At 43.7% G+C, this 24530-nt stretch overlaps 1 protein-coding gene across 1 annotated transcript in view; it reads right to left on the bottom strand.

The window, feature by feature from the left end:
* Positions 1 to 24530, bottom strand: part of LOC147894360 (5'-3' exonuclease family protein) — a 159483-nt gene that overhangs the window by 94387 nt on the left and 40566 nt on the right. The window contains exons 2-3 of the mRNA XM_087384797.1: positions 21046 to 21226; positions 20761 to 20840 (exon numbers count right to left, since the gene is read on the bottom strand). Coding sequence (XP_087240923.1) covers positions 20761 to 20840; positions 21046 to 21226 — 261 coding nt within the window. The remainder of the gene's footprint in view (positions 1 to 20760; positions 20841 to 21045; positions 21227 to 24530) is intronic.

Here is a 24530-nt window from a genome sequence, read left to right as displayed (position 1 = left end):
AAAGAAAATCCGCGAGACCACTCACCTGTTTATTGAGGCAGCGGATAGGTGGTGAATAAAGCAACAGAAAGATTAGGTTGCCCCTACCACCTGGGAAGGGTTTAAGGCTGAATTTAAGAAACACTTTCTTCCACCTGACGAAGAGTCCCGAGCTTGGGATGCTTACAGAGGCCTTCGCCAGAGGAATTTGCCAGTGGCTGAGTACACTGACAAGTTCAGGGAACGTGTTATGAAAATAACAAACCCTCTCCCTATGTCGGTTCAGTTGAAAGACTATATCTATGGACTGATCGACAGGATTAAAATGGAAGTTCGGGCTAAATATGTGACTACATTAGATGAATCTATTGCAGTAGCCCTGAACTATGAGGATGCCAGAGGCAGACCTAGTGGGTTTGTGCAGGTAGGGACTCAGCATGAGTACCCGAGAAAAGGGGGATTTCAGAGGAAATGAACTTCAAAGGCAAGTGTCTCGCAGCCAAGAGGCCAAACCAAGCAGGTGAAGCCGGTTGAGGGACAACCAAAGACAAGTACCACCATTGGGGTGAAAAGAAAAGTAACTCCAATGGCAGCCCGGGCTTGGTCAAAGTCCTCGTTGAACCCTGAGCAAAAAGAAAAAGCTAGAAAAGAAGGATTGTGCTTCGGCTGCCTTCAGCAACATCAGTGCAAAGATTGTCCACTAAACAAGGACCGTCGCACGGCCAATATGATAATATCTGAATGCATGCGGAAATGCAGGAGAGTCCCAATGCGGAACATATGCAGATGCAATTGGTGGGACCTTCTCAAAAGTTAGTACCTATGTTGTTAAGTGTGTCTATTACTAAGTTAGTAAGCGGTGCACCCGATAACATCCTTTCAAAGCCCGCAGCAACGGGGTATACGGTTTTCGATGAGCCCGAGTTAATTAAAATGAAAGGGCAAGTAGCCAATCATGATGTGATTGTATTGTTTGACTCAGCGTCAACACACGATGTAATTAACTCAAAGCTTATTAAGAGGCTCAAGTTGAAAACTAGTCCGTCTGACTATGCTTATACGGTCAGGATGGCGGACGGAAGTTCAACTGAAGTATGGGACCAGAGGGTTACCCAGTTGGAACTTCGAATTCAGGAATATGTTGAGAAGCTGGACTTTGAGTTGACCAGGCTTGCTCACGCAGATATAGCCCTAGGCATGGCTTGGCATTTTTTGAAAAAATCCAGCCATTGATTGGAAAAAGCATATTTACCAGTTCAAGATGAACGGGGTAGAATATGTTTTGCGAGGTGAAAAGGATTTACCTCGAGGACCATTGATTTCAGCCATGGAAATTCGAAGGACTCCGAAAAGAGTTTCTGTGTCTGTGTATAGCATCGGTAGAGTCGATTGATGATGCATCGGCTAGCACTGAGGCTACCCAAGATGGGGAAATGGCCGAGTTGGCTAAAGAGATATCGGAGAAGTACTCTGATTGTTTTAGGGATGAGTTACCTTATGGGTTACCTCCAGAGCGGAATGTTCAGCATAAAATTGAGCTTATCCCAGGGGCAGAACCTGTAAATAGACCTCCCTATAGATTAAGCTTTACAGAAGAAGCTAAGGTGCGAAGACAACTGGAAGAATACCTCAAGCTGGGACAGATTCAACCCAGTTTTTCACCTTTTGCTTCGCCAATGATATTAAAGAAGAAGAAAGATGATACTTTTCGTCTCTGTATAGATTGATTACAGAGCATTGAATAATATCACTATTAAGCACAGGTATCCAATGGCTCGGATCGATGATTTGCTAGATGCATTACATGGGGCCGTAATTTTCAGTAAGATAGATCTTAAGTGTGGCTACCATCAGATCCGTATTAGAGCCGAGAATGTGTATAAAACCGCTTTTAGAAGCAGGTTTGGTCATTATGAGTTTTTGGTAATGCCCTTTGAACTTACCAATGCTCCAGCTACATTCGTCATGCTTATGAACGATTTACTACGTCCGTATATCGGAAAGTTTGTAGTACATTTTATTGACGATATTCTAGTATTCAGTAAAAGTATTACTGAGCATCGCGAACACTTAAGAATAGTGTTCAGTACTTTGAGGAAAGCCAGTCTTTATGTAAATAAAAAGAAAACTATACTGTGTATGGTAAGACTTGAATATTTAGGATTCATAATTACTCCAGAGGGGGCAGAAATGGATCCAAAGAAAGTGGCTGCGATACTAACTTGGCCAATCCCTCAGAGTTTGACCGCTTTGCGATCATTCTTGAGATTTGTCTAATTTTATCGAAGGCATATCAAAGGATATTCCGAAATAGTATCGCCATTGACTGATCTGACCTCAGATAAAGTACCTTTTATATGGGGATAGAATCAACAGGAAAGTTTTAACACCATAAAACAAGCTGTGGTCTCAGGACCGGTGTTAAAAATAGTTGATCCCCAAAAACCGTTGTTCCTTGAAACCGATGCAAGTGGCATTGCGGTAGGAGCAGTTCTCCTCCAAGAGGGAAGGCCAATAGCCTTTGAAAGCAAGAAGCTTTCTCCCTCTCAAAGAAATTGGCCAAATCATGAATTAGAGTTGTATGCTGTTGTCCATGCTTTGAAAACATGGAGACATTATATGTATGGATCAGAGTTTTATGTGGATGTTGATCATGATACTTTGAAACATTTTTGTAAACAACCTGACTTGAGAGGCCGCCAAGCTAGGTGGGCAGAACTCATGCAGGAGTTTAATTTGACGATTCGGTACCGAAGAGGGAAGGATAATAAAGTTGCTGATGCGTTGTCACGCATTTTGCATAACATGAGTTTCACGGTGTTAGAGAGTGCTCTAATGGCCGAGATCAGAGAAACTCAAAAGGTGGACGAGTTCGTCCAGAGCCTATGGCCTAAGGCTCATATGTTAAAACCCAGGGAAAAGAATGACCTGGCATCCAGAAAAGGCCAAACTTATGCAAGATATGCCATAAGGGATGGTATGCTGAAAAGAAATGGCAAGGTAGTAGTACCTAATCAGGATGATCTCAGGCAGAGAATCATTCGACAGTGCCATGATAACCCATGTGCGGGACATCCAGGAGTCGAGAAGACATATGATCTCGTGAAGCGAGATTTCTTTTGGCCAAAGATGAGAAAGCATATTCATGAATATGTGACACGTTTTTCGTGTCAGGTAAGTAAAGCAGAACGGGTAAAGCCACCCGGACTTTTACAGCCCTTGGAGATACCACTAGGTAAGTGGGAGAGCATTTCCATGGACTTTATTGTAGGACTGCCTACGACACAAGGTGGATATGATTCTATCCTTGTGGTTGTTGATCGTCTTACCAAGATGGCTCACTTCATTCCAACTAGAGAATCTGTTAGTGCCCCGTAAGTGGCAGATTTGTTTATTAGACATATATTTCGTCTGCATGGATTACCCAAATCCATAGTGTCAAACAGAGATGGCAAATTTACCGGTCATTTTTTGACTGCGGTATTTGAGACACTAAGGACTGAGTTGGGAATGAGTAGTGGGGATCATCTAGAAACGGATGGTCAGACAGAAAGAATCAACTAAATTTTAGAGGATATGCTTACATCATATGTGTCATTGAGGCAACATACATGGGACAAGTGGTTGCCATTGTTGGAGTTTGCCTACAATGATAGAAAACATTCCTCTACAGGTTCAGTCTATTTGAACTGAACTATGGTTATAGGCCAACGAATCCAACTATAGTTAGAATACCTCAGAAAGTGCCTAGTGCTGCGAACTTTGTGGTTCAGATGCAGGAGATGCTAGCACTTGCGAGAGCTAACATCCGCCAAGCTATGGATAGAGCTAAGGTGTATGCGGATGAAAACCAATCCGCTAGAGAATTTGAAGAAGGAGAAAAAGTTTTTCTCAGAGTTCCTTCGCACTCAAGTCTTTGACTGCAGGAGAGTGTGCTAAGTTATCACCTCGATATTGTGGGCCATGGTTAAGTCTAAAAAGAATAGGCAAGGTAGCCTATAAATTAGAATTGCCACAGGGTTGTAAGGTGCACCCAGTGTTTCATGTTTCTCGTTTAAAGAAATTTTTGCATACAGGTGACTCACTAATCAAAGGTGTTGTTTTGTTTCACGAGATAGAGAATAATGCAAGACGCAAACCAACAGGAATCCTGGACCGAGGAACAATGCAAGTGCGCAATCGGAAGATACCCACGGTGTTGGTTGCATGGCATGGTCTACCTCTATCAGAAGCTACCTGATAAATCCGTATACTAGTTACGGAAAGTATTCCCAGATTTCATCATCGAGGACGCTGATGCTTGAAGAGGGAAGGAATGTTATGCTCTAGCCGAGATAGCATGACCTCGGAAAGATCGGTGGGCATTTTCCCTTAGATGACTGACTTCTGTAATATTTTATGTGCGTAAAATAAAATGGTCAAGGGAAGTAACTGCCAGGGTCCTAGGTGAGGGTGTATTGGCATCGACTAGGTGGTTCTGAGTGCTCAGGCCTAGGTGCACCTAAATGTGTAAGAATGCCAAGGGGCAAATGTTTTAATTGTGCCCCAAGAGAGGGGTAAATGGTATACCAAGCTAAAGGTCTTAAATGATGACATGTGGCAGGAGGGAACCATCTAGGGAGCTGTGGGCTTGTGGATAGGCATGAAAAGAAAATGAATTACGTATCTTGTGCGTGCATGCAATCCATGAGAGAGGTTGGGAGGATATTCTGGATGCCATCACCTGTAATTGTGCCCGTGAATCAACGAGAAGAAGGCAGAGATTAGTATTTAATTGTATCACTGAAATAGATAGGAGAGTACCTTTTAGAGAGAGGGAGAGAGAGAGAGAGAGAGAGAGAGAGTTTATTAAAGTCTTCAAAAGACCGATGGGTCTATGAGACTGTGAAAAATCCTGATACAAAGAAACTGTGTGGGTGGAGCTACTAAACGAGCATCCACTCCAATGCAAAATGCAAATGATAAGTACCGAGTGCTACATAGTCATGTCATAATGATGATCGCCTACACAACACTAACATCCTCATCGTTAGAGCATCGAGGGGGACAAGGTAGTGAGGGCATAAAGTCATAAATAGAGTGTTAAGGGCTACAGTGACCCATGTCGGTAGAGCTCCAACTCTTATCAGAGAAGAAATCTCCCCAAGCGTAATTTGTGCATCAACCCTCTGTCTAAGTTGTCGTGTCGCTAGCTCTGTGTCACAATCATGGCGAAGCCTCGTGGTGTGGGAGCCTGAATGGTCTGGCTGGAAGAACTCGGTGATTGATCTCTAAGAAGAGTCTATCAAGGAGATCTCTCATGTCTTCATGATCAAAGTAGATTCGTGGTGTTTGACTGCCCCGTGAATAAAGGCGACTAAGCATCTTTGGTCTGGAAAGGAGAGAAAGCGGGACAAAATCCCAGAGCTGTCTCTGAAGAGGTAATAGAAGCGTCCTCGGATCTCATAGTATACAAGGCATCTAAAAATAACATGCTCCTCCGACTCGATCTCTTTGATGTCACATAATGTGCATATGCACCTCTCCCTGGGCAAATCCTCAACCCTGCCACTCTCGATGCGAAATCTATGTGAAGAGACCCGAAATTGCCCAATAGAGATCCTCAGTGAGTGGGGTAGGTGGATCTGTGTATATCCTCGTGGGTCAATAAAACCCTCCAGTGTGATATGTAAACAATGATCCCTGTAGAAGCTGAGCTTCACTAGAAGCTCGCTCTGTCCCAACCAGGTCCTGAATGTGTATAGCTGTAAAAGATCCTCACAAATGACTTGGTTGACCTCATGAGACAGGAGAGGGGAAAAAGGCGCATCAATGCTATATTGGAAGGGCGGGAGTCTATCTGTGTGGAGTCCCAATCGCTCAAACCATCATTCAAGCCGAGTTTGGTGCTTCTCCACTCCAGCTAGATGCAGCCTTTCAGACCATCACATATCTACACCAGGTTAGATCATATGGGGACTGCACATCAGGGAGACAGAGGTTGCCATGGTTGGCTCTTAGGTTGGCAGCAGAGGGAGACGAGCGATGCTGGTATGCATGGACTCACAAATGGTTTGTGAGACTAGGGTTCCACATCGATAGGATACCTCCTTTTCAGTACAATTTAGATGCCCCTCCAGTACTCCCATCCACCATCCCGATTGGGGGCCACACACCAACCAGGTCATTCGAGAGGATCTCCTGCAGCTACACACCTTTAGGACCTGGTTGGAGCTGAGGGAGCTTCTAGTGAAGCTGAGTTTCTACACAGATTACTGTCTTCTTATTTCGGAGGAGGGATTCATCACACCACCTGGGTACACTGAGCTTCATATGTCTCACTCACTACGGATCTCCATCGGACAGTTTCGGGTATCATCACACTGCCTCCGCATAGAGAGCGGCAAAGCAGAGGGGATTCCTAGGGAGCATCGCTTATGCATATTGTGTGACTGTCAGGAGGTTGAGTCGTAGGAGCATTTTATTTTCAGGTGCCCAGTGTACTACGAGATCCGAGGTCGCTACCACTACCTCTTCAGAGACGGCTCCGGGCTTCTTTCCAGATTCCTCACCTACCCAGATCAGAGATGCCTCGCAGCCTTCATTCACGAGGAGGTCCGACACAGAGAGTACTTACTCAGGCGACGGGGCTGCACATCATCAGACACCTCTCAGAGCAGGATCACAAAGTTCTTCCCATCGAGTGACATTGATCGTCCAGTCTCTAGCCGCAAACGTGACAGAGACCCCGACCCAACGACTGCAGCACGACACACGAGACATCGAGGGGACACACAGATCACTCTGGGACACCTTCGATTAGTGAGTCACCTGTATGCAAAAATTTCTTTAAACGAGAAACATGAAACACTGGGTGCACCTTACACCCCGGTGGTAATTCTAATTTATAGGCTACCTTGCCTATTCTTTTTAGAATTAACCATGGCCCACAATATCGAGGTGATAACTTAGCACACTATCCTGCAGTCAAAGACTTAGAGTGTGAAGGAACTTTGAGAAAAACTTTTTCTCCTTCCTTAAATTCTCTAACGGATCGGTTTTCATCCGCATACGCCTTAGCTCTATCCATAGCTTGGCGGATGTTAGCTCTCGCAAGTACTAGCATCTCCCGCATCTGAACCACAAAGTTCGCGGCACTAGGCACTTTCTGAGGTATTCCAACTATAGTTCGATTCGCTGGCCTATAACCATAGTTCAGTTCAAACGGACTGAACCCTGTAGAGGAATGTTTTCTATCATTGTAGGCAAACTCTAACAATGGCAACCACTTGTCCCATGTATGTTGCCTCAATAACACATATGCTCTAAGCATATCCTCTAAAATTTGGTTGATTCTTTCTGACTACTCATTCCCGACTCAGTCCTTAGTGTCTCAAATACCGCAATCCAAAAATGACTGGTAAATTTGACATCTCTGTCTGACACTATGGATTTGGGTAATCCATGCAGACGAAATATATGTCTAATAAACAAATCCGCCACTTGCGGGGCACTAACAGATTCTCTAGTTGGAATGAAGTGAGCCATCTTGGTAAGACGATCAACCACCACAAGCATAGAATCATATCCACCTTGTGTCGTAGGCAGCCCTACAATAAAGTCCATGGAAATGCTCTCCCACTTACTTAGTGGTATCTCCAAGGGCTGTAAAAGGCCGGGTGGCTTCACCCGTTCTGCCTTACTTACCTGACACGAAAAACAACGTGTCACATATTCATGAATATGCTTTTTCATCTTTGGCCAAAAGAAATCTCGCTTCACAAGATCATATGTCTTCTCGACTCCTTGATGTCCCACACATGGGCTGTCATGGCACTGTCGAATGACTCTTTGCCTGAGATCATTCTGATTAGGTACTACTACCTTGCCATTTCTTTTCAGCATACCATCCCTTATGGCATATCTTGCATAAGTTTGGCCTTTTTTGGATGCCAGGTCATCCTTTTCCCCGGGTTTTAACATATGAGCCTTAGGCCATAGGCTCTGGACAAACTCATCCACCTTTTGAGTTTCTCTAATCTCGGTCATTAGAGCACTCTCTAACACCGTGAAACTCATGTTATGCATAATGCGTGACAACGCATCAGCAACTTTATTATCCTTCCCTCTTCGGTACCGAATCGTCAAGTTAAACTCCTGCATGAGTTCTGCCCACCTAGCTGGGCGGCCTCTCAAGTAAGGTTGTTTACAAAAATGTTTCAGAGTATCATGATCAACATCCACATAAAACTCTGATCCATATAAATAATGTCTCCATGTCTTCAAAGCATGGACAACAGCATACAACTCTAATTCATGATTTGGCCAATTTCTTTGAGAGGGAGAACGCTTTTTGCTTTCAAAGGCTACTGGCCTTCCCTCTTCAAGAAGAACCGCTCCTACCGCAATGCCACTTGCATCAGTTTCAAGGAACAACGGTTTCTGGGGATCAACTATTTTTAACGCCGGTCATGTGACCACAGCTTGTTTTATGGTGTTAAAACTTTCTTGTTGATTCTGTCCCCATATAAAAGATACTTTATCTGAGGTCAGATCAGTCAATGGCGATACTATTTCGGAATATCCTTTGATATGCCTTCGATAAAATTGGACAAATCCCAAGAATGATCGCAAAGCGGTCAAACTCTGAGGGATTGGCTAAGTCAGTATCGCAGCCACTTTCTTTGGATCCATTTGTACCCCCTCTGGAGTAATTATGAATCCTTATATTCAAGTCTAACCATACACAGTATAGTTTTCTTCTTATTTACATAAAGACTGGCTTTTCTCAAAGTGCTGAACACTATTCTTAAGTGTTCTTGATGCTCAGTAATACTTTTACTGAATACCAGAATATCGTCAATAAAATGTACTACAAACTTTCCGATATACGGACGTAGTAAATCGTTCATAAGCATGACGAATGTAGCTGGAGCATTGGTAAGTCCAAAGGGCATTACCAAAAACTCATAATGACCAAACCTGCTTCTAAAAGCGGTTTTATGCACATCCTTGGCTCTAATACAGATCTGATGGTAGCCACACTTAAGATCTATCTTACTGAAAATTACGGCCCCATGTAATGCATCTAGCAAATCATCGATCCGAGCCATCGGATACATGTGCTTAATAGTGATATTAATCAATGCTCTGTAATCTATACAGAGACGAAAAGTATCATCTTTCTTCTTCTTTAATATCACTGGCGAAGCAAAAGGTGAAAAACTGGGTTGAATCTGCCCCAACTTGAGGTATTCTTCCAATTGTCTTCGCACCTCAACTTCTTCTGTAAAGCTTAATCTATAGGGAGGTCTATTTACAGTTCTGCCCCCGGGATAAGCTCAATTTTATGCTGAACATTCCGCTCTGAAGGTAACCCATAAGGTAAGTCATCCTTAAAACAATCAGAGTACTTCTCCGATATCTCTTTAGCCAACTCGACCATTTTTCCATCTTGGGTAGCCTCAGTGCTAGCCGATGCATCATCAATCGACTCTACCGATGCTATACACAGGCACAGAATCTCTTTCGGAGTCTTCCGAATTTCCATAGCTGAAATCAATGGTCCTCGAGGTAAATCCTTTTCACCTCGCAAAACATATTCTACCCCGTTCATCTTGAACTGGTAAATATGCTTTTTCCAATCAATGGCTGGATTTTTCCAAAAATGCCAAGCCATGCCTAGGGCTATATCTGCGTGAGCAAGCCTGGTCAACTCAAAGTCCAGCTTCTCAACATAGTCATGAATTCGAAGTTCCAACTGGGTAACCCTTTGGTCCCATACTTCAGTTGAAGTTCCGTCCGCCATCCTGACCGTATAAGCATAGTTAGACGGACTAGTTTTCAACTTGAGCCTCTTAATAAGCTTCGAGTTAATTACATTATGCGTTGACGCTGAGTCAAACAACACAATCACATCATGATTGGGTACTTGCCCTTTCATTTTAATCACTCGGGCTCATCGAGAACCGTATACCCCGTTGCTGCGGGCTTTGAAAGGATGTTATCAGGTGCACCGCTTACTAACTTAGTAACAGACACACTTAACAACACAGGTACTAACCTCTGAGAAGGTCCCACCAATTGCATCTGCATATGTTCTGCATTGGGACTCTCCTGCATTTCCGTGTCGCATTCAGATATTATCATATTGGCCGTGCGACGGTCTTTGTTTAGTGGACAATCTTTCCATTGATGTCGCTGACGGCAGCCAAAGCACAATCCTTCTTTTCTAGCTTTTTCTTTTTGTTCAAGGGTCAACAAGGACTTTGACCAAGCCCGGGCTGCCATTGGAGTTACTTTTCTTTTCACCCCAACGGTGGTACTTGTCTTTGCTTGTCCCTCAACCAGCTTCACCTGCTTGGTTTGGCCACTTGGCTGCGAGACACTTGTCTTTGAAGTCCATTTCCTCTGATATCCCCCTTTTCTCGCGTACTCATGCTGAGTCCCTGCCTGCACAAACCCACTAGGTCTGCCTCTGGCATCCTCGTAGTTCAGGGCTACTGCAATAGATTCATCTAATGTAGTCACATATTTAGCCCGAACTTCCATTTTAATCTTGTCGTTCAGTCCATAGATATAGTCTTTCAATTGAACCGACATAGGGAGAGGGTCTGTTATTTTCATAACACACTCCCTGAACTTGTCAGTGTACTCTGTCACTGACAAATTCCTCTGGCGAAGGTTTCTGTAAGCATCCCAAGCTCGGGACTCTTCGTCAGGTGGAAGAAAGTGTTTCTTAAATTCAGCTTTAAACCCTTCCCAGGTGGTGGGGGCAACCTGATCTTTCTGTTGCTTTATCCACCACCTATATCCGCTGCCTCAATAAACAGGTGAGTGGTCTCGCGGATTTTCTTTAGATCAGATCTGATTTCACAAATGGCGAAGGCTTCTTCCCACTTGTGTAACCAAACCTCGAGCACATCAGAATTGCGCTCGGTCATCCGACTAGCGTACTTTTCCGGTCTATAATTAGCAATATTAGGTACCTTGACCTTCGCACATTCCGACGAGTGTATACTGGACTCTGGCTCTGCTGGAGCGTTGCCCTTTTCATTTCTAGATGGTCTAGCCGACAAGGCTTGCACCATCTCTCTAATTTCATTTTGACCAGCGTTCACTTGAAGCTGCTGGTTCATGATCTATTGTAAGGCATCTTCTAGTACAGAAATCCTACCCACCAGAGTAGGCGTTGTGTGATGGGACATTTCTTGCGTAGATCGCGCTCTAGATTCACCAGGATTTACCCTGGAATCTTGTCCCTCTACCTCCATTCTTTCAAAAGGGAAAATAGATTTTATTTATTTTTTAACTTCTTTCCGTACGTCAAAAACCCCAAAAAGATATTACACTTCGAATTCCCCTTTTTTTTTTTGGTGCTGTACAAGAATAATAGACTGCAAACTGGAAATTTGTATAGAAGGGGGAAAAAATTGCTCCCTGGAAGCTCCACGAAGTAATCGTCTGCTCCTCAATGTAGATGTTGCTGCCTCGACGAAAATGCTCTATTCCTAATCTCTCTTCTCTTGCACGTGAGGCGCGGCATCAACTTCCATGTGCAGAATTTGTAGGAAATGGCGAAGGGGACGGCGACCTTCTTCCCGTAATTTTTCTGCTAGCCGCTTCCGAAATAGTTAACTCTTATTCTATTCCGTCAGACGTTCGCCTACGTGAAGGTAATATGTGCCTTCATCAAATGCGATCAATGCCTACAGCTTCTCAGAGCACCTCATATCATCCATCAGGTGCCTCTCAGGTCTACCCGTCGCATGGAGGCCACGAGCCCCTGGAGTCGCCATCACGTCCTACTCATGAGCCCTTTGACGCGTAGGAGACAAACTGCCACACAACCTCAACATTCCTGCACCAAGCATACACCTTGACTCTTTTTCTCCGTTTTGGCATCACGCGTAGCAGAGTTGTCCCTTGTTCATCACAGGTGAATTATGCACAAAGGCAATTTAATGCACGTTCGACTCCCATTTGCTAACAAAGCCTTGCGCAAGCGATGAACGTCGCCTATTTCAGTCCTTCACCAAGGAAAAACGTCGACTAATCACCCAGAGTACTCCTCAACGCTCTGTCTGCTCGATCGTCAAAGCTTAAACAGCCTCGATTGCAGGCTCTGATACCAAATGACACGTTCTTTACTATTCTCACTTTCGTTCATCGAATCACAGGCAAGACAAAGTCACACGCGATGGCATCGTATTTTTCCTCCCAGTCTCTCTTATGGATTGCATGCCTGTAACAGATACGTAATTTTTTCATTCCTTCATGCCTATCCACAAGCCCACAATTCCCTAGATGGTTCCCTCTTGCCACATGTCATCATTTTAGACCTTTAACTTGGTACACCATTTACCCCTCTCTTGGGGCATAATTCAAACATTTGCCCCTTGGCATTCTTACACATTTAGGTGTACCTAGGCCTGAGCACTCAGAACCACCTAGTCGATGCCAATACACACTCACCTAGGACCTTGGCAGTTACTTCCCTTGACCATTTTATTTACGCACATAAAATATTACAGAAGTCGGTCCTCTAAGGGAAAATGCCCACCGACCTTTCCGAGGTCATGCTATCTCGGCTAGAGCATAACAGGATAATAGATGAATGTTATGCGAGGGTGTCATGGAATTGAATAGTATTATAAATATCACATCTACTTCCAATGTCAGTATGACAAGTAGAATTTAAGAAATTTGTTCGTGATAATATACTTAAGAGAGGATTTTCAAAAAATGAAAAAGCAGCATACTTCAACAACTGGCAAAATCCCTACTTGTGGCTGGGCTTGTAAACCCGACTGACCGGTGAAAGACAGCTATGACTTCAATATCACCACTCTTAAACGACGGGATTTATACTCTCAAAAGCTCTCCCTCACTCCCTCTCTCTCAAGATGCACTAGGGCCCAGGACAAATCGTCGGGCTGGACCCCCCCGAAGGTCTTTATTCATCCAAGAAAATCTGTTACAGAAGTTCAGAGTAGAGCTATCTCGTAAATCTCCACACTCCAAAACGTGTATAATCCCTTTTTTTACAAGAGCTTCAAGCTCCATTCAAATTGGCAACATGCCACTTGTCTAAAATCTAGACTAAATCCTATTACATGCCACTAAGGGCCATTCTGGAGTCTTCAAAGCTCTCGGTCACACGAACCGCCTCCTAGATGCTTGTCAGGCTCCCATTACGCTTAGGAAAAATAATCCTTCCTAGTACCTGCAACAATTAATTAAAGCGCACCACCATGGTACCCATTAATTGTTAGCGCTTTGCATGCAAATAACACACTGTGGACTAATCCTAGTCACGGTGGGCGTCCCCACTGAACACATGTGCACATCTAAACAAATATATATACAAATAAATATATATATATTCTCTAGTTGACCGGAGTCGACACTCTTGATTATAATTAAAGAGCTTTGACCAAAGGTCAAGGCGCCTTAATTATAGCCAAGTCTCTCCAACCGAAGTTGGCACATCTTGGTTAACCGGGGTTAACCCTCTTGGCGCATGCCAAGTCCTGTTGACCGAAGTCAACACTCTCTGACCGCAGTCAGGTTTACTTGACTAGAGTCAAGTATCTTTGACCGTAGTCAATCCTTTGACCATTAAAATAACTCTTTGACCATAATTAACACATATAAAAACTCTTTAATTATGATCAAATAAATGGTCAACTGTACTTTGACTTAGGATATTTACATTGTGGTGACATCCCCTCGGCTTCTATTCAGTTGACCTCAACTGAAAAGCTTCCTTGTAAACATCCAAAAGCTGTGGATAATCGGATAACATATCTTCGTCCATCCACTTGGCATCTAATGCCGTATAATTATTGAATTTTATAACATACCTGTAAAACTCCTTACCCTGAGGGCCTTTACGTACAATATGGTACACAATTTGCTCTGGCTGAAGGACTTCCTCCAGCTCATCCACTTCTGGTGGATCTTCTGATACTGGTTCTGTAGGCTCTGGTCCTTGAAATTTCTTTAGAAGACTCACACGGAATGCATTGTGAATCCTCCAATGCTCTGGCAATGCTAATCTGTATGCAACCTCATTTATTCTTTCTGTAACCCTGAAAGGGCCATAGTATCTGGGAGATAACTTTGCATACACTTTCTGTTTGCCTTTAACCTTGCGGAACCTACTTTTTTCAAACCTCAAAAGTACCCAGTCCCCTTCCTTGAGATCTAACTGTCTCCTAAGCTTATCTGCAGCTCTTTTATGTTTCTCTTGAGACCTTTCAATTGCTGTCCAGACTTGGCTGTAAGCTGTCTGGAGGTCTCTGACAAACTGATCAGCTGCAAATATTTCATCTTTAGTCCTTAATATAGGTGGCAAAATCACCTTCCCATATATGACTTCAAAAGGGGCTTTCCCTGTAGAGCTATGTACTGTATTATTGTAAGGAAACTCTACTAACGGTAGATACTTTTCCCAGTCTGAACTTTGGTCACCCACATAGCATTTCAGCATATCCAAAATGGTAGAATTTGCTAGGGATGGAAAGAAGAAGAAAAATTCAGATTCGTCCCCATGTTATCAAATAAAGCTCTCCAGAATAGACTGGTCATTCTGGGATCTCGATCACTAACAATGGACTTAGGCATACCATGAAGTTTAAAAATTTGTGCCATGAACAGCTTAGCCATATGATCTGCCTTTATGGTTTTGCGAACCGGAATGAAATGAGCTTGCTTGCTGAATCTATCTATGATAGTCCAAATCCCATCATTCCCTGACTTTGATCTCGGCAAATCAAAAATAAAGTCCATTGTAATACTTTCCCATGGTGCCTGAGGCACGGGAAGAGGCATAAGTAGGCCAGGGGCCTTCCGTCTATCATACTTGATTTTCTGACACGTAAGGCAATCAGTAACAAACTGATGTATATCTTTCCGCATTCCTGGCCAAAAGAAATACCTCTCTAGTGCTAGAGTTGTTGCTGTAATTCCTCTATGTCCAGCATAGGGAGGTGCATGGCATTCCCCCAAAATCTTTTTCCTCATCTCCTGGGTGATGCATAGGCAATCATCTTTCATTAAATACCCATCTTTCAGGGAATAGTGACTGGTGGATTGCCCCTCTTGCAATTGCTGTAAAATTTCACCAAAATCAGAATCATGAGCATATTGTTCCCTCATGCCTTCCAGGTCCTGATGATAAGCAATAGTTACATTATTGACCTGGGGTCTTCGGGACAAAGCATCTGCCACTCTGTTCCGAATTCTGGGAGTATGGACAATCTGAAAATGATACATTGACAGCATGTTTGCCCATTTCATATGCTTCTCGGAAAGCTTGGTCTGAGTCAAAAAGTATCTCAGACTTTGGTGATCTGTTTTGACAGTAAAATCTGCACCCAAAAGATAGTGTTTCCATGTATGGATGGCATGAATTACAGCCAATAACTCTTTCTCATAGATTCCTAAATATCTTTCCGCATCCCGAAGTCGCCTGCTTTCATAGGCTACTACATGACCATTCTGATGCAATGCAGCCCCAACACATTCTCCACAAGCATCGCAATCCACATCAAAAGAGTGATAAAGATCCGGGACTACCAAAATAGGCTCTGTAGTCAACTTTTCCTTGAGTGTATTGAATGCTTTCTTCTGTGATAATCCCCATGTGAAGGCTGCATTTTTCTTAGTGAGGTCATGTAATGGAGCTACGATATCAGCAAAATGTCTGATAAACCTTCTGTAGTAAGAACACAGGCCTAAGAAGCTTCGAACTTCATGCACAGTTTTCAGCTCTGGCCACTCCTGAATGGCACGGGTCTTCGCTGGATCCATTTGTATCCCATTCTTGGATATTATATGCCCCAGATAGTGGATTTCTTCCAAGAAGAACTCACTTTTCTTGCTGTTTGCATAGAGCTGATGATTTCTCAGCTCTTGAAACACTATAGCAAGATGTTCTCTGTGGTCTTCCTCTGTCTTAGAAAAAACTAAGATATCATCAAAGAAAGTACCTGTAAAATGCCTGTACTTCCGGAAGATGCGATCCATCATTCTATTGAATGTGGCTGGAGCATTTGTTAACCCAAAAGGCATCACTAAGTATTCATACAACCCGAATGTAGTGCGGAATGCTGTCTTGTGCACATCCTGAGGCTGTATCCTCACTTGGTGGTAGCCACTCTTTAAGTCTATCCTGCTGAAAACTGAAGCTCCATTTAACTGATCCAGGACATCATCAATGCGCGGAATAGGGAATCTATTCTTAATGGTCATTTTGTTTAGTGCGCGATAGTCGACGCACATACGGAATGAACCATCTTTCTTCTGTACTAACAGTACAGGGGAGCAAAAAGGAGACGAGCTGGGCTGAATCAACCCTTTGGACAACAAGTCCTGTACCTGAGCCATAATCTCCTCTCTCTGAGTCGCACTGACTCTATAAGGGGGTCTGTTTGGTGGCTCACTACCAGGCATTAACTCTATCTGATGATCTTCTGGTCTCTCTGGGGGTAACTCCCCTGGCAAAACATCAGAAAAACAATCTTTAAAGTTTACTAGAAACTGAAACTTATCTTTGTCTGCATCATTCATTTCAGCATGCATATCATTCTCTTTTTCTTTTACAAAAACCATGTACGCAGAAATTGCAGACTTTATTGCTTTACCGCATGAAACATCAGATACAATGGGGATAGTGTCCCCTTTATTCCTGGCAATCAAACGCTGATTTTTCCCCCTATGCACAAACTCCAACACTCTTTCAGGAAGAGTCAACTTCACTGCCTTGCGGTGAAACCAAGGCATCCCCAAAACTACATCATAATGTTTCAGTGGAGAAATGAAGAAGTCTTCCTGATCCACATAGCTCTGAACATGAAGACGGAGCTTCCCTATCAAGGGAGTAACTGGCACAGGATTCCCACAAAACATTTGATCGGCATCCAAAGCCCTGCCTAACTCTTCCGTCTTTATTCCAAGCCTCAGGGCTAGATCCTCTGATATAAAATTATTAGTAGCCCCTGGATCAAATAAAATTAGCGCTTGCTGGTCTCTAACTTTGCCCCATGATAGCAGCAATTCTCGTTCTTCTGGGTTCAAAGCATGACCCAGTATATCATGAATTCCCCCCGCCATTGGCTTTTGCGGTCCTCGTGGCTTCTCTGCCTCTTTTCCCTTCGATGTTGAAGGCTTTTCTGGGCACTGGGCAGCCACATGCCCCTCTTTACCGCACCTGAAGCATTTCCCATCTCTACGGAATTCCGCTATCTGTTCAGGGGTAAATAGAGATTTGCCCTTTTAAGTCTTTGAAAACTGAGTACCCCTCGGCTTCTGAGGCTGAAACCCTTTCTTTTCAGCCTTGGGGTACTCTTTCTTTTCTGATTTTGTAAAATCAGTTTTCTTTTTTTCAGCACGTCCTGCATGCAAGGATGGCACTGTAGATGGATCTTGTAGCGGCACAAGACTCGCTACTGAAGCTGAATGCATAAGATCTTGAATATTCTTTGCCCCCAAAGCATTCACTACTGCCTGAATTCTTGGAGTGAGACCTGCTCTGTACTTCCTCATTTGGGTGCCTTTGGAGATCTTTTTGAACGGTGCAACCTGCAAATAAGCATCCCAGAACTTTTGGTTGTACCCATCCACTGTATCTCCTGCATCCATGTGCAAGCTGTCCCAGTCTTGAAGAACATGGTCTCTAAACTGTTTAGGCATGAACTGCTGGTAGAAGGCTTTCTTGAAGCCCTTCCACTTCCTTGGGGCTGACCCATCTGTGGTCAGTGCACTCCACCATGCACTAGCCGTTGCTGTCAAGTGTAAACTGACCATTCTTAACTTGGAGGATTCTGAAAATTTTTCTGTACCGAATGCAGCATCAAACTGTCTGATAAACTGCAATGCTTTGTCTGTATGGCCATACTGTCCATTGTAGGTCATAAACTTGACATATTTTCCTCCCTCTTTAAATTCCTTGGTCGCTTTGGAAGACTTTCTCTTCCTAGACTTTTCGTGTTTCCTTCTTTTCCTATATGGTTTATCTGATAAGGAAGAAGAAGACACAGAGGTCGAACTCGAGGTAGACGATGATGGACTAGGAGATCGGTGATGATGCCTCGATCTCTTTTTACTATGGGACCGTCTCCTATGAGATCTATGAGATCTCTCTCTCTCAGGCTGTACACGAGAGTGTGCCTCTGGAATTGGCACGTCATATACTGGATTAGGCATAGCTTCTGCTGGAAACAAATACCTAGCCCTGGGATCCCTTTTGAGATTTTCCAGCTCTTGTATACGAGTGCGTACCATCTGTTCAAATTCTTGTTAAGTTTGCGGCACATTTCTCTGTCCTGTATGTACATCCCTATCTTGTGAATCCCACTGGATAGGTGATTGATCCATATTCTGAGATCTGTAGATTTCTCACACCGTGCAGGTAACTGATGCACACCACCTTTGCTTTTCCAACAGAAAAAGTACCTCAACAAGAGGTGTTTTGCATTCACAATCTATGCCAGTACTGGCTGTCAGTTCAAGGCATATACCCACACAATTACCAAAGCATCAACAACTATATTGCCCTTTTCTGGCTGCTGCAGATGGCTTCAAAAGGCATCTGTTTTTCCCTCTTTTTACTGCTCAAAGGCATGCATACTCTTTTTCTGCAAATCTCTGATTCCTCTGTTTTTCTGCTGTTTTCTGACAGTAGAGATCTACTTTCTCTGTTTTCTCTGCTTTCTCTGTTTTTCTGCTGCTTTTCTGACAGTAAAAGTCTGACAAGCAGGTGAAAATTGCTAGCAGAAACAGTCTCTGCAACTGTTCTCTTTTTTTTTTTTTTTTTTTAAAGAACAGTAACCAGATAGAGTAACTAGCTAGTGACTCTAACCAGACTGACTCGTTCTAGTCTGGTCAGTCTGCAACTGGACTAACTAGACTGGCCACAGTCTGGTTACAGTGACCAGACTGGTCTGGTTGGGTCAACTAACTGGACCTCTAACCAGTCCACTACCAAGGTTGAGTTAGATTAACCCCTGGTTAGCCATGTCAGCATCCATGTCACCTGTCAAAATGCCAGGTCATCTCACACGTGCATGCCACGTCAGCAATTGCGCTGTCTGCCACGTGTATTGCCACGTCAGCTGCTGAGCTGTCTGCCACGTGTCAGTGCCACATCATCAACCCCACCGCTCCATCCGCCACGTCAGTGCCTGCACGTGCGGACGCCACGTCACCTGTGTGCCACGTGTCTGCTGAGCTGTCTGACTACGTCAACACCAGCCAAAGGTTTCAAACCTTGGCAGCGTCAGTGACATCGCACGTCACGCCGGCACCCTTCTTCTTCAGCAACGCCTATGCAGAGTGCCCCGCCCGCGCCTTGGTGACCGTCGCTCTAAGCTTGCACAGGAGCGGTGCTTCACAATTAACCTTCACGCCTCTTTTTGCAACCCACGCTACAACGCCTACATCGCCTGCAAAAATCTCCACGGCCAAGCCTTGGGTTGCCTGCGCGTCAAACTGTCTGTCGTGGAAGCGCTCCGTTAGCATTCAACTCTCAGAGCCCTTGCGCTACTTCAAGCATGAAGACCTCTCCATAGTTTCACCCGTGCACCCTTGTCAGGCTGGCTTGATTTTATCACATGCGTTCATCAATCATTTACAGCCAGAGAGTCCCTTGTAGCGATTTGAGGGACGTCAAAAACTTCACGTCTCCCGCACCTACGTTGGGCATTAGAGCTAGCCTATTTGCTCACGAATTCTTTGATCGAGGTCGCCATAGGAGGCAATCCTTGCCTTAGCTCTGATACCAATAAAACCCGACTGACCGGTGAAAGACAGCTATGACTTCAATATCACCACTCTTAAACAACGGGATTTATACTCTCAAAAGCTCTCCCTCACTCCCTCTCTCTCAAGATGCACTAGGGCCCAGGACAAATCGTCGGGCTGGACCCCCCCGAAGGTCTTTATTCATCCAAGAAAATCTGTTACAGAAGTTCAGAGTAGAGCTATCTCGTAAATCTCCACACTCCAAAACGTGAATAATCCCTTTTTTTACAAGAGCTTCAAGCTCCATTCAAATTGGCAACATGCCACTTGTCTAAAATCTAGACTAAATCCTATTACATGCCACTAAGGGCCATTCTGGAGTCTTCAAAGCTCTCGGTCACACGAACCGCCTCCTAGATGCTTGTCAGGCTCCCATTACGCTTAGGAAAAATAATCCTTCCTAGTACCTGCAACAATTAATTAAAGCACACCACCATGGTACCCATTAATTGTTAGCGCTTTGCATGCAAATAACACACTGTGGACTAATCCTAGTCACGGTGGGCGTCCCCACTGAACACATGTGCACGTCTAAACAAATATATATACAAATAAATATATATATATTCTCTACTTGACCGGAGTCGACACTCTTGATTATAATTAAAGAGCTTTGACCAAAGGTCAAGGCGCCTTAATTATAGCCAAGTCTCTCCAACCGAAGTTGGCACATCTTGGTTAACCGGGGTTAACCCTCTTGGCGCACGCCAAGTCCTGTTGACCGAAGTCAACACTCTCTGACCGCAGTCAGGTTTACTTGACTAGAGTCAAGTATCTTTGACCGTAGTCAATCCTTTGACCATTAAAATAACTCTTTGACCATAATTAACACATATAAAAACTCTTTAATTATGATCAAATAAATGGTCAACTGTACTTTGACTTAGGATATTTACATTGTGGTGACAGCTTGTTAATCCTAGATAAGATAAAGCCATCCCAAAGGGAAGTCAACCTTCAATTCCAACTATTAAACACAAAGGAACGAATACAAACCGTTGAGAGAGCAGTAAAAACCGTCAACACCCACTCGCCATCGCCACTTGCATCCTCCAGTGTCCCGTACTGAAATTTGGCTTCATTTTGGGAGAGAAACAGAACAAATTGTGATGTTTTCCTCTTATTCAAAGAACATTAAAAAACAAAGACAGTAAAATGAGAGAGAGAGAGAGAGAGAGAGAGAGAGGTGTTGAATGACAATGGATAGCATATCGTTAGTTTAAATCATTGATTACATGATAAAAGAACAATTTGCAATATATATTCATAAGATGCAGATACCCATGAGTTTGAAGTATGCCCGGTAGACAATAGCCTTCCCATCAATTAGAATTAATCGATTTGCATCATGCATTGATGAGCCTTCCTTAGACAGCAGTGCAGTAGGTCCATCAATGTGCTGGTGTATAAGAGGCTCATCATCAGGCAGAACAGCATGAGGTTTTCTGTGTATAATCTCCGCCTATTTTAAAAAATAATCCAAACAAATCAGTAGAGCAGTGAAGGTTTTAAATAGACACAACAAAAGCAAAGCAGTAGAAAGCTTTAAACACAATATATTCCACATATCACATTCCACGCATCTTATGAGCTCTATTTTTTTCCTATCTAAGACACCACCCATGAATGATGGAGAAAGCACTAGATAAAGCCCTTAAACTACGGGGTTTCACAGGAGGTTAGACAGTTGAGCACCTCAAAGGACCAAATCTGTAGATAGAAGAAGGCACACAGGACGCTTCAGTGGGAATGGGGAGATCCCAGGTGACCTCTTGCCCCTGGTGTTCACGTTTTGACAAAAATGACCAAAACAATGTGCTTGACAGAAGTATATGTCCATGCTACAAGATGCCACAAAAGCAGATCAACATAGAAGAGTATCTACATACGTAGGAAAGACTCAAGACCAACGCTTGCATCTGATCCATGAAGGCAACCCACCCAGAGTGGATGAAAAGATCAAGTATAAGGTACTAGTACGGCATCCCAAGCTGTCACACTTTATCCCACTGAAGGTTTAGTAGTTGCTGCTGCTCAAAAGGCACTCCCTAGCCCAACTGTACGGATGACTTGGACTCAGCTCACCATCTAGTGCTCAAAAACATATGGCTCTTTCTACCTCTTCGTTCTAGGGCTAACGATAAGCACGTCTATGGCGAGCCTCACTCCAACCCAAGAACACTAACATAGCCTGTTTCTTGCTCAATATGAGGTCAATGCACAGATGCCAGATCAAGAACTTAAAATTTGGCCCATCATCGACTCTGACTGTTATGCCACCCATCAAACAGGATGTTGAGTCGTCGCTTTCTCAGCCATGAGATTGGGATTATGTCCAATGTAACTCTACGCCCATACGCAACAGCTCCAATGGCAACGCCTTGAGTCTCCTTGAACCTACCCCAGCATGGCTCCAAGGTGAACTGGTACTCTGTTGAACTAATTCCAGTCCCGTTTTTCCAAAGTCCAATATACCCCAGAAAATCTAATTATATACATCTAGCTCAAATCCTAGCTTCTAATACCATGTTAGAACACGCAGCAAAATATGTATCATCCACGAGAGAACTCCAAGTCCCACTCAGGATGTGCACGCATGCATGTGAATGTAAATCATGCTCAGATCTAGAATAGACAGCAAGATACGACAACCAATAACTAAATAAGAAGGTTCAAAAGATAGGACAGAAAAGTAGTGTTATCCGAAAATTTATTTTGCTGGCATTAGAGGTGTTTAGCAGGTTCTAGTGTTATTGTATAAGGATGTGTTGGGTTGTATTGTAAATCCACCTCTGCTATAGAGTCCAGAGGGAGGTGGGGTGTCGAAAGGGCTTTGAGATGGGGTCTGTTTCAAGTCAATCAGGTCACCGTAACCCGAGATATACAATCAAATAAGTTAGGGGTCATGCACCCATAGGGGGGGGGAGGGGTAGAATGGTTTAATTAAGGAGTGTGAGACTCATTGTAAATAGGACCTTGAGAAGTCTCTGGAGGATGAGCGCTGGCGAGAGATTTTTCTAGAGAGAGCGGGGTGATCAAGGAGGCTTGACGTGGTGGTGCTTGTGGACAGTTTTGTTTTTTTATACAAATAGTAATAGGATTTTATACGTGAAGACATAATTGGCATAATCTCAATGGGGCAAGCGCATGCTTTGGGTCAGAGATTTGCTCGGGCTCTTACGTAAAGTTGTTGAGATTGAGACCCGTAGAATCTGGAGAAGGGTTGTCAATGATAGTGATTTAGGTGAAAGATTGGGTCAACACAAGGCTTGGACGACGGGCCTTCAACTTAATTATGGCGTACGGTTGCACAAAGCGAAGCGCAAGTGTTTATTCGAAGAAGTATTTGTGTGAGGTCTCGCAGGATTGAACGTCTGCATGTGCAAAGTTTGGAAAGTGCAAGTGCAGGTCTTTACGTAGGCTCACACATACTCACGAATCTTAAGCATCTTCCTTTGACTACTCACATCTTGCAGCGCTTAGCCCTCACACAGGCCTGCGCTCTTTTTCAACAGATCTTGGATGATGACTTGCACTTGAGAATCCATACCATACTTGCAATGGATGAGACGTATGAAGGCTGTCGATCCAAGAGAGTGGGAACAATGGTGTGAAGGGTGGCAATGCTTCCCAAAAAGGCGTCGATCTGTATATAAGTGATATGTGCTAAGAGTCTGTCTCATAAGTGGTCATATGCAGAAGACACGTGGTTAGCACGAAAGACATCTAAGGATAGAGTTACAAAAGTTGGTGGGAGATTGATGGGAGAATAGAACTTGAAAGTTATGTGGATGTTTACGGGCTGTGAAATAAACAATTTTGAGGGTACTGCCAAGGATTTTCGTGCATTATGAGGTGATATGTTTTGATATGGAGGCAATCCAAGTGATTTACAGGTTGTTCTTTGCACAGGGACCTTCTTATGCTGTGGATCATTCAGATTTGCCTATGGCTTACTTGGCTTTTTTTGTGTGCTCTTCAGTGGAGTTTGAGTTTGAAATTCCTGTGGCAATTATAGTTGGAAATGTGAGCACTGATGCTGGAGATAGTCAGAGCAGTGAATGAAAATTAATTTGCAGATTAAGATCAACATACAGTTGATTAGAGGGGCCACTTTGACTTTTAAGTTTGATGCTTTGGAGAGGGCTTTTGCTGCAAGCCCGTGGTTGAGGTCCATTTGAGACTGCTCTCTACTTTGATAGTAGATGAGTGATTTGATAGAGGGGTGAAAATGGTGGAGGTACCAATTTTCCAAAGTAAGGAATGGGAGGATGTTGAGGCCTATCTCAGGAATTTTGTGAGGGCCAGTCGTATCTCGGGTTGGCTAGAAGCTTCCTGGGCTCAATTTCTTTCTGATTTCTTGGAAGGGATGGCATTAGCCTGGTATAGGACACTTTCAGAGGGAGTAAAGAATGATTGGGGGGCTGTTACTGATGCCTTAAAGAAGCGATTTGGAGTGGAGGAATCCCCAAATGTTTTGTTGGTTCAGCTTGATCAATTATGCCAACTAGAGGAGTCGTCAGTTAAGAGCTTTGAAGTGCGCTTTGAATCAGTTATGCCAACTAGAGGAGGAGTCAGTTAAGAGCTTTGAAGTGCGCTTTGAATCAGTGTGGAGCAAGTACAAGGCAGCTGTAGCAAGGGCTGTAGCTGTGAAGGCAAAGGGAAGCCATGGACAGACTAAAGGTGAGTTGGGAAAGTCATCTGTACCTGTGTCCACTACTGGATTGGAGCATTTGAAGCTGAATAGATTTCTTGCAGGCTTGGAA

Source organism: Dipteris shenzhenensis, chromosome 14 (genome assembly GCF_047967505.1).
Source record: "Dipteris shenzhenensis isolate YYH24624 ecotype China chromosome 14, Dip_SZ_1.0, whole genome shotgun sequence".
NCBI lineage: Eukaryota > Viridiplantae > Streptophyta > Polypodiopsida > Gleicheniales > Dipteridaceae > Dipteris > Dipteris shenzhenensis.
The sequence above is the reverse complement of the archived record's forward strand: the minus strand, read 5'-3'. Positions and strand labels throughout refer to the sequence as shown.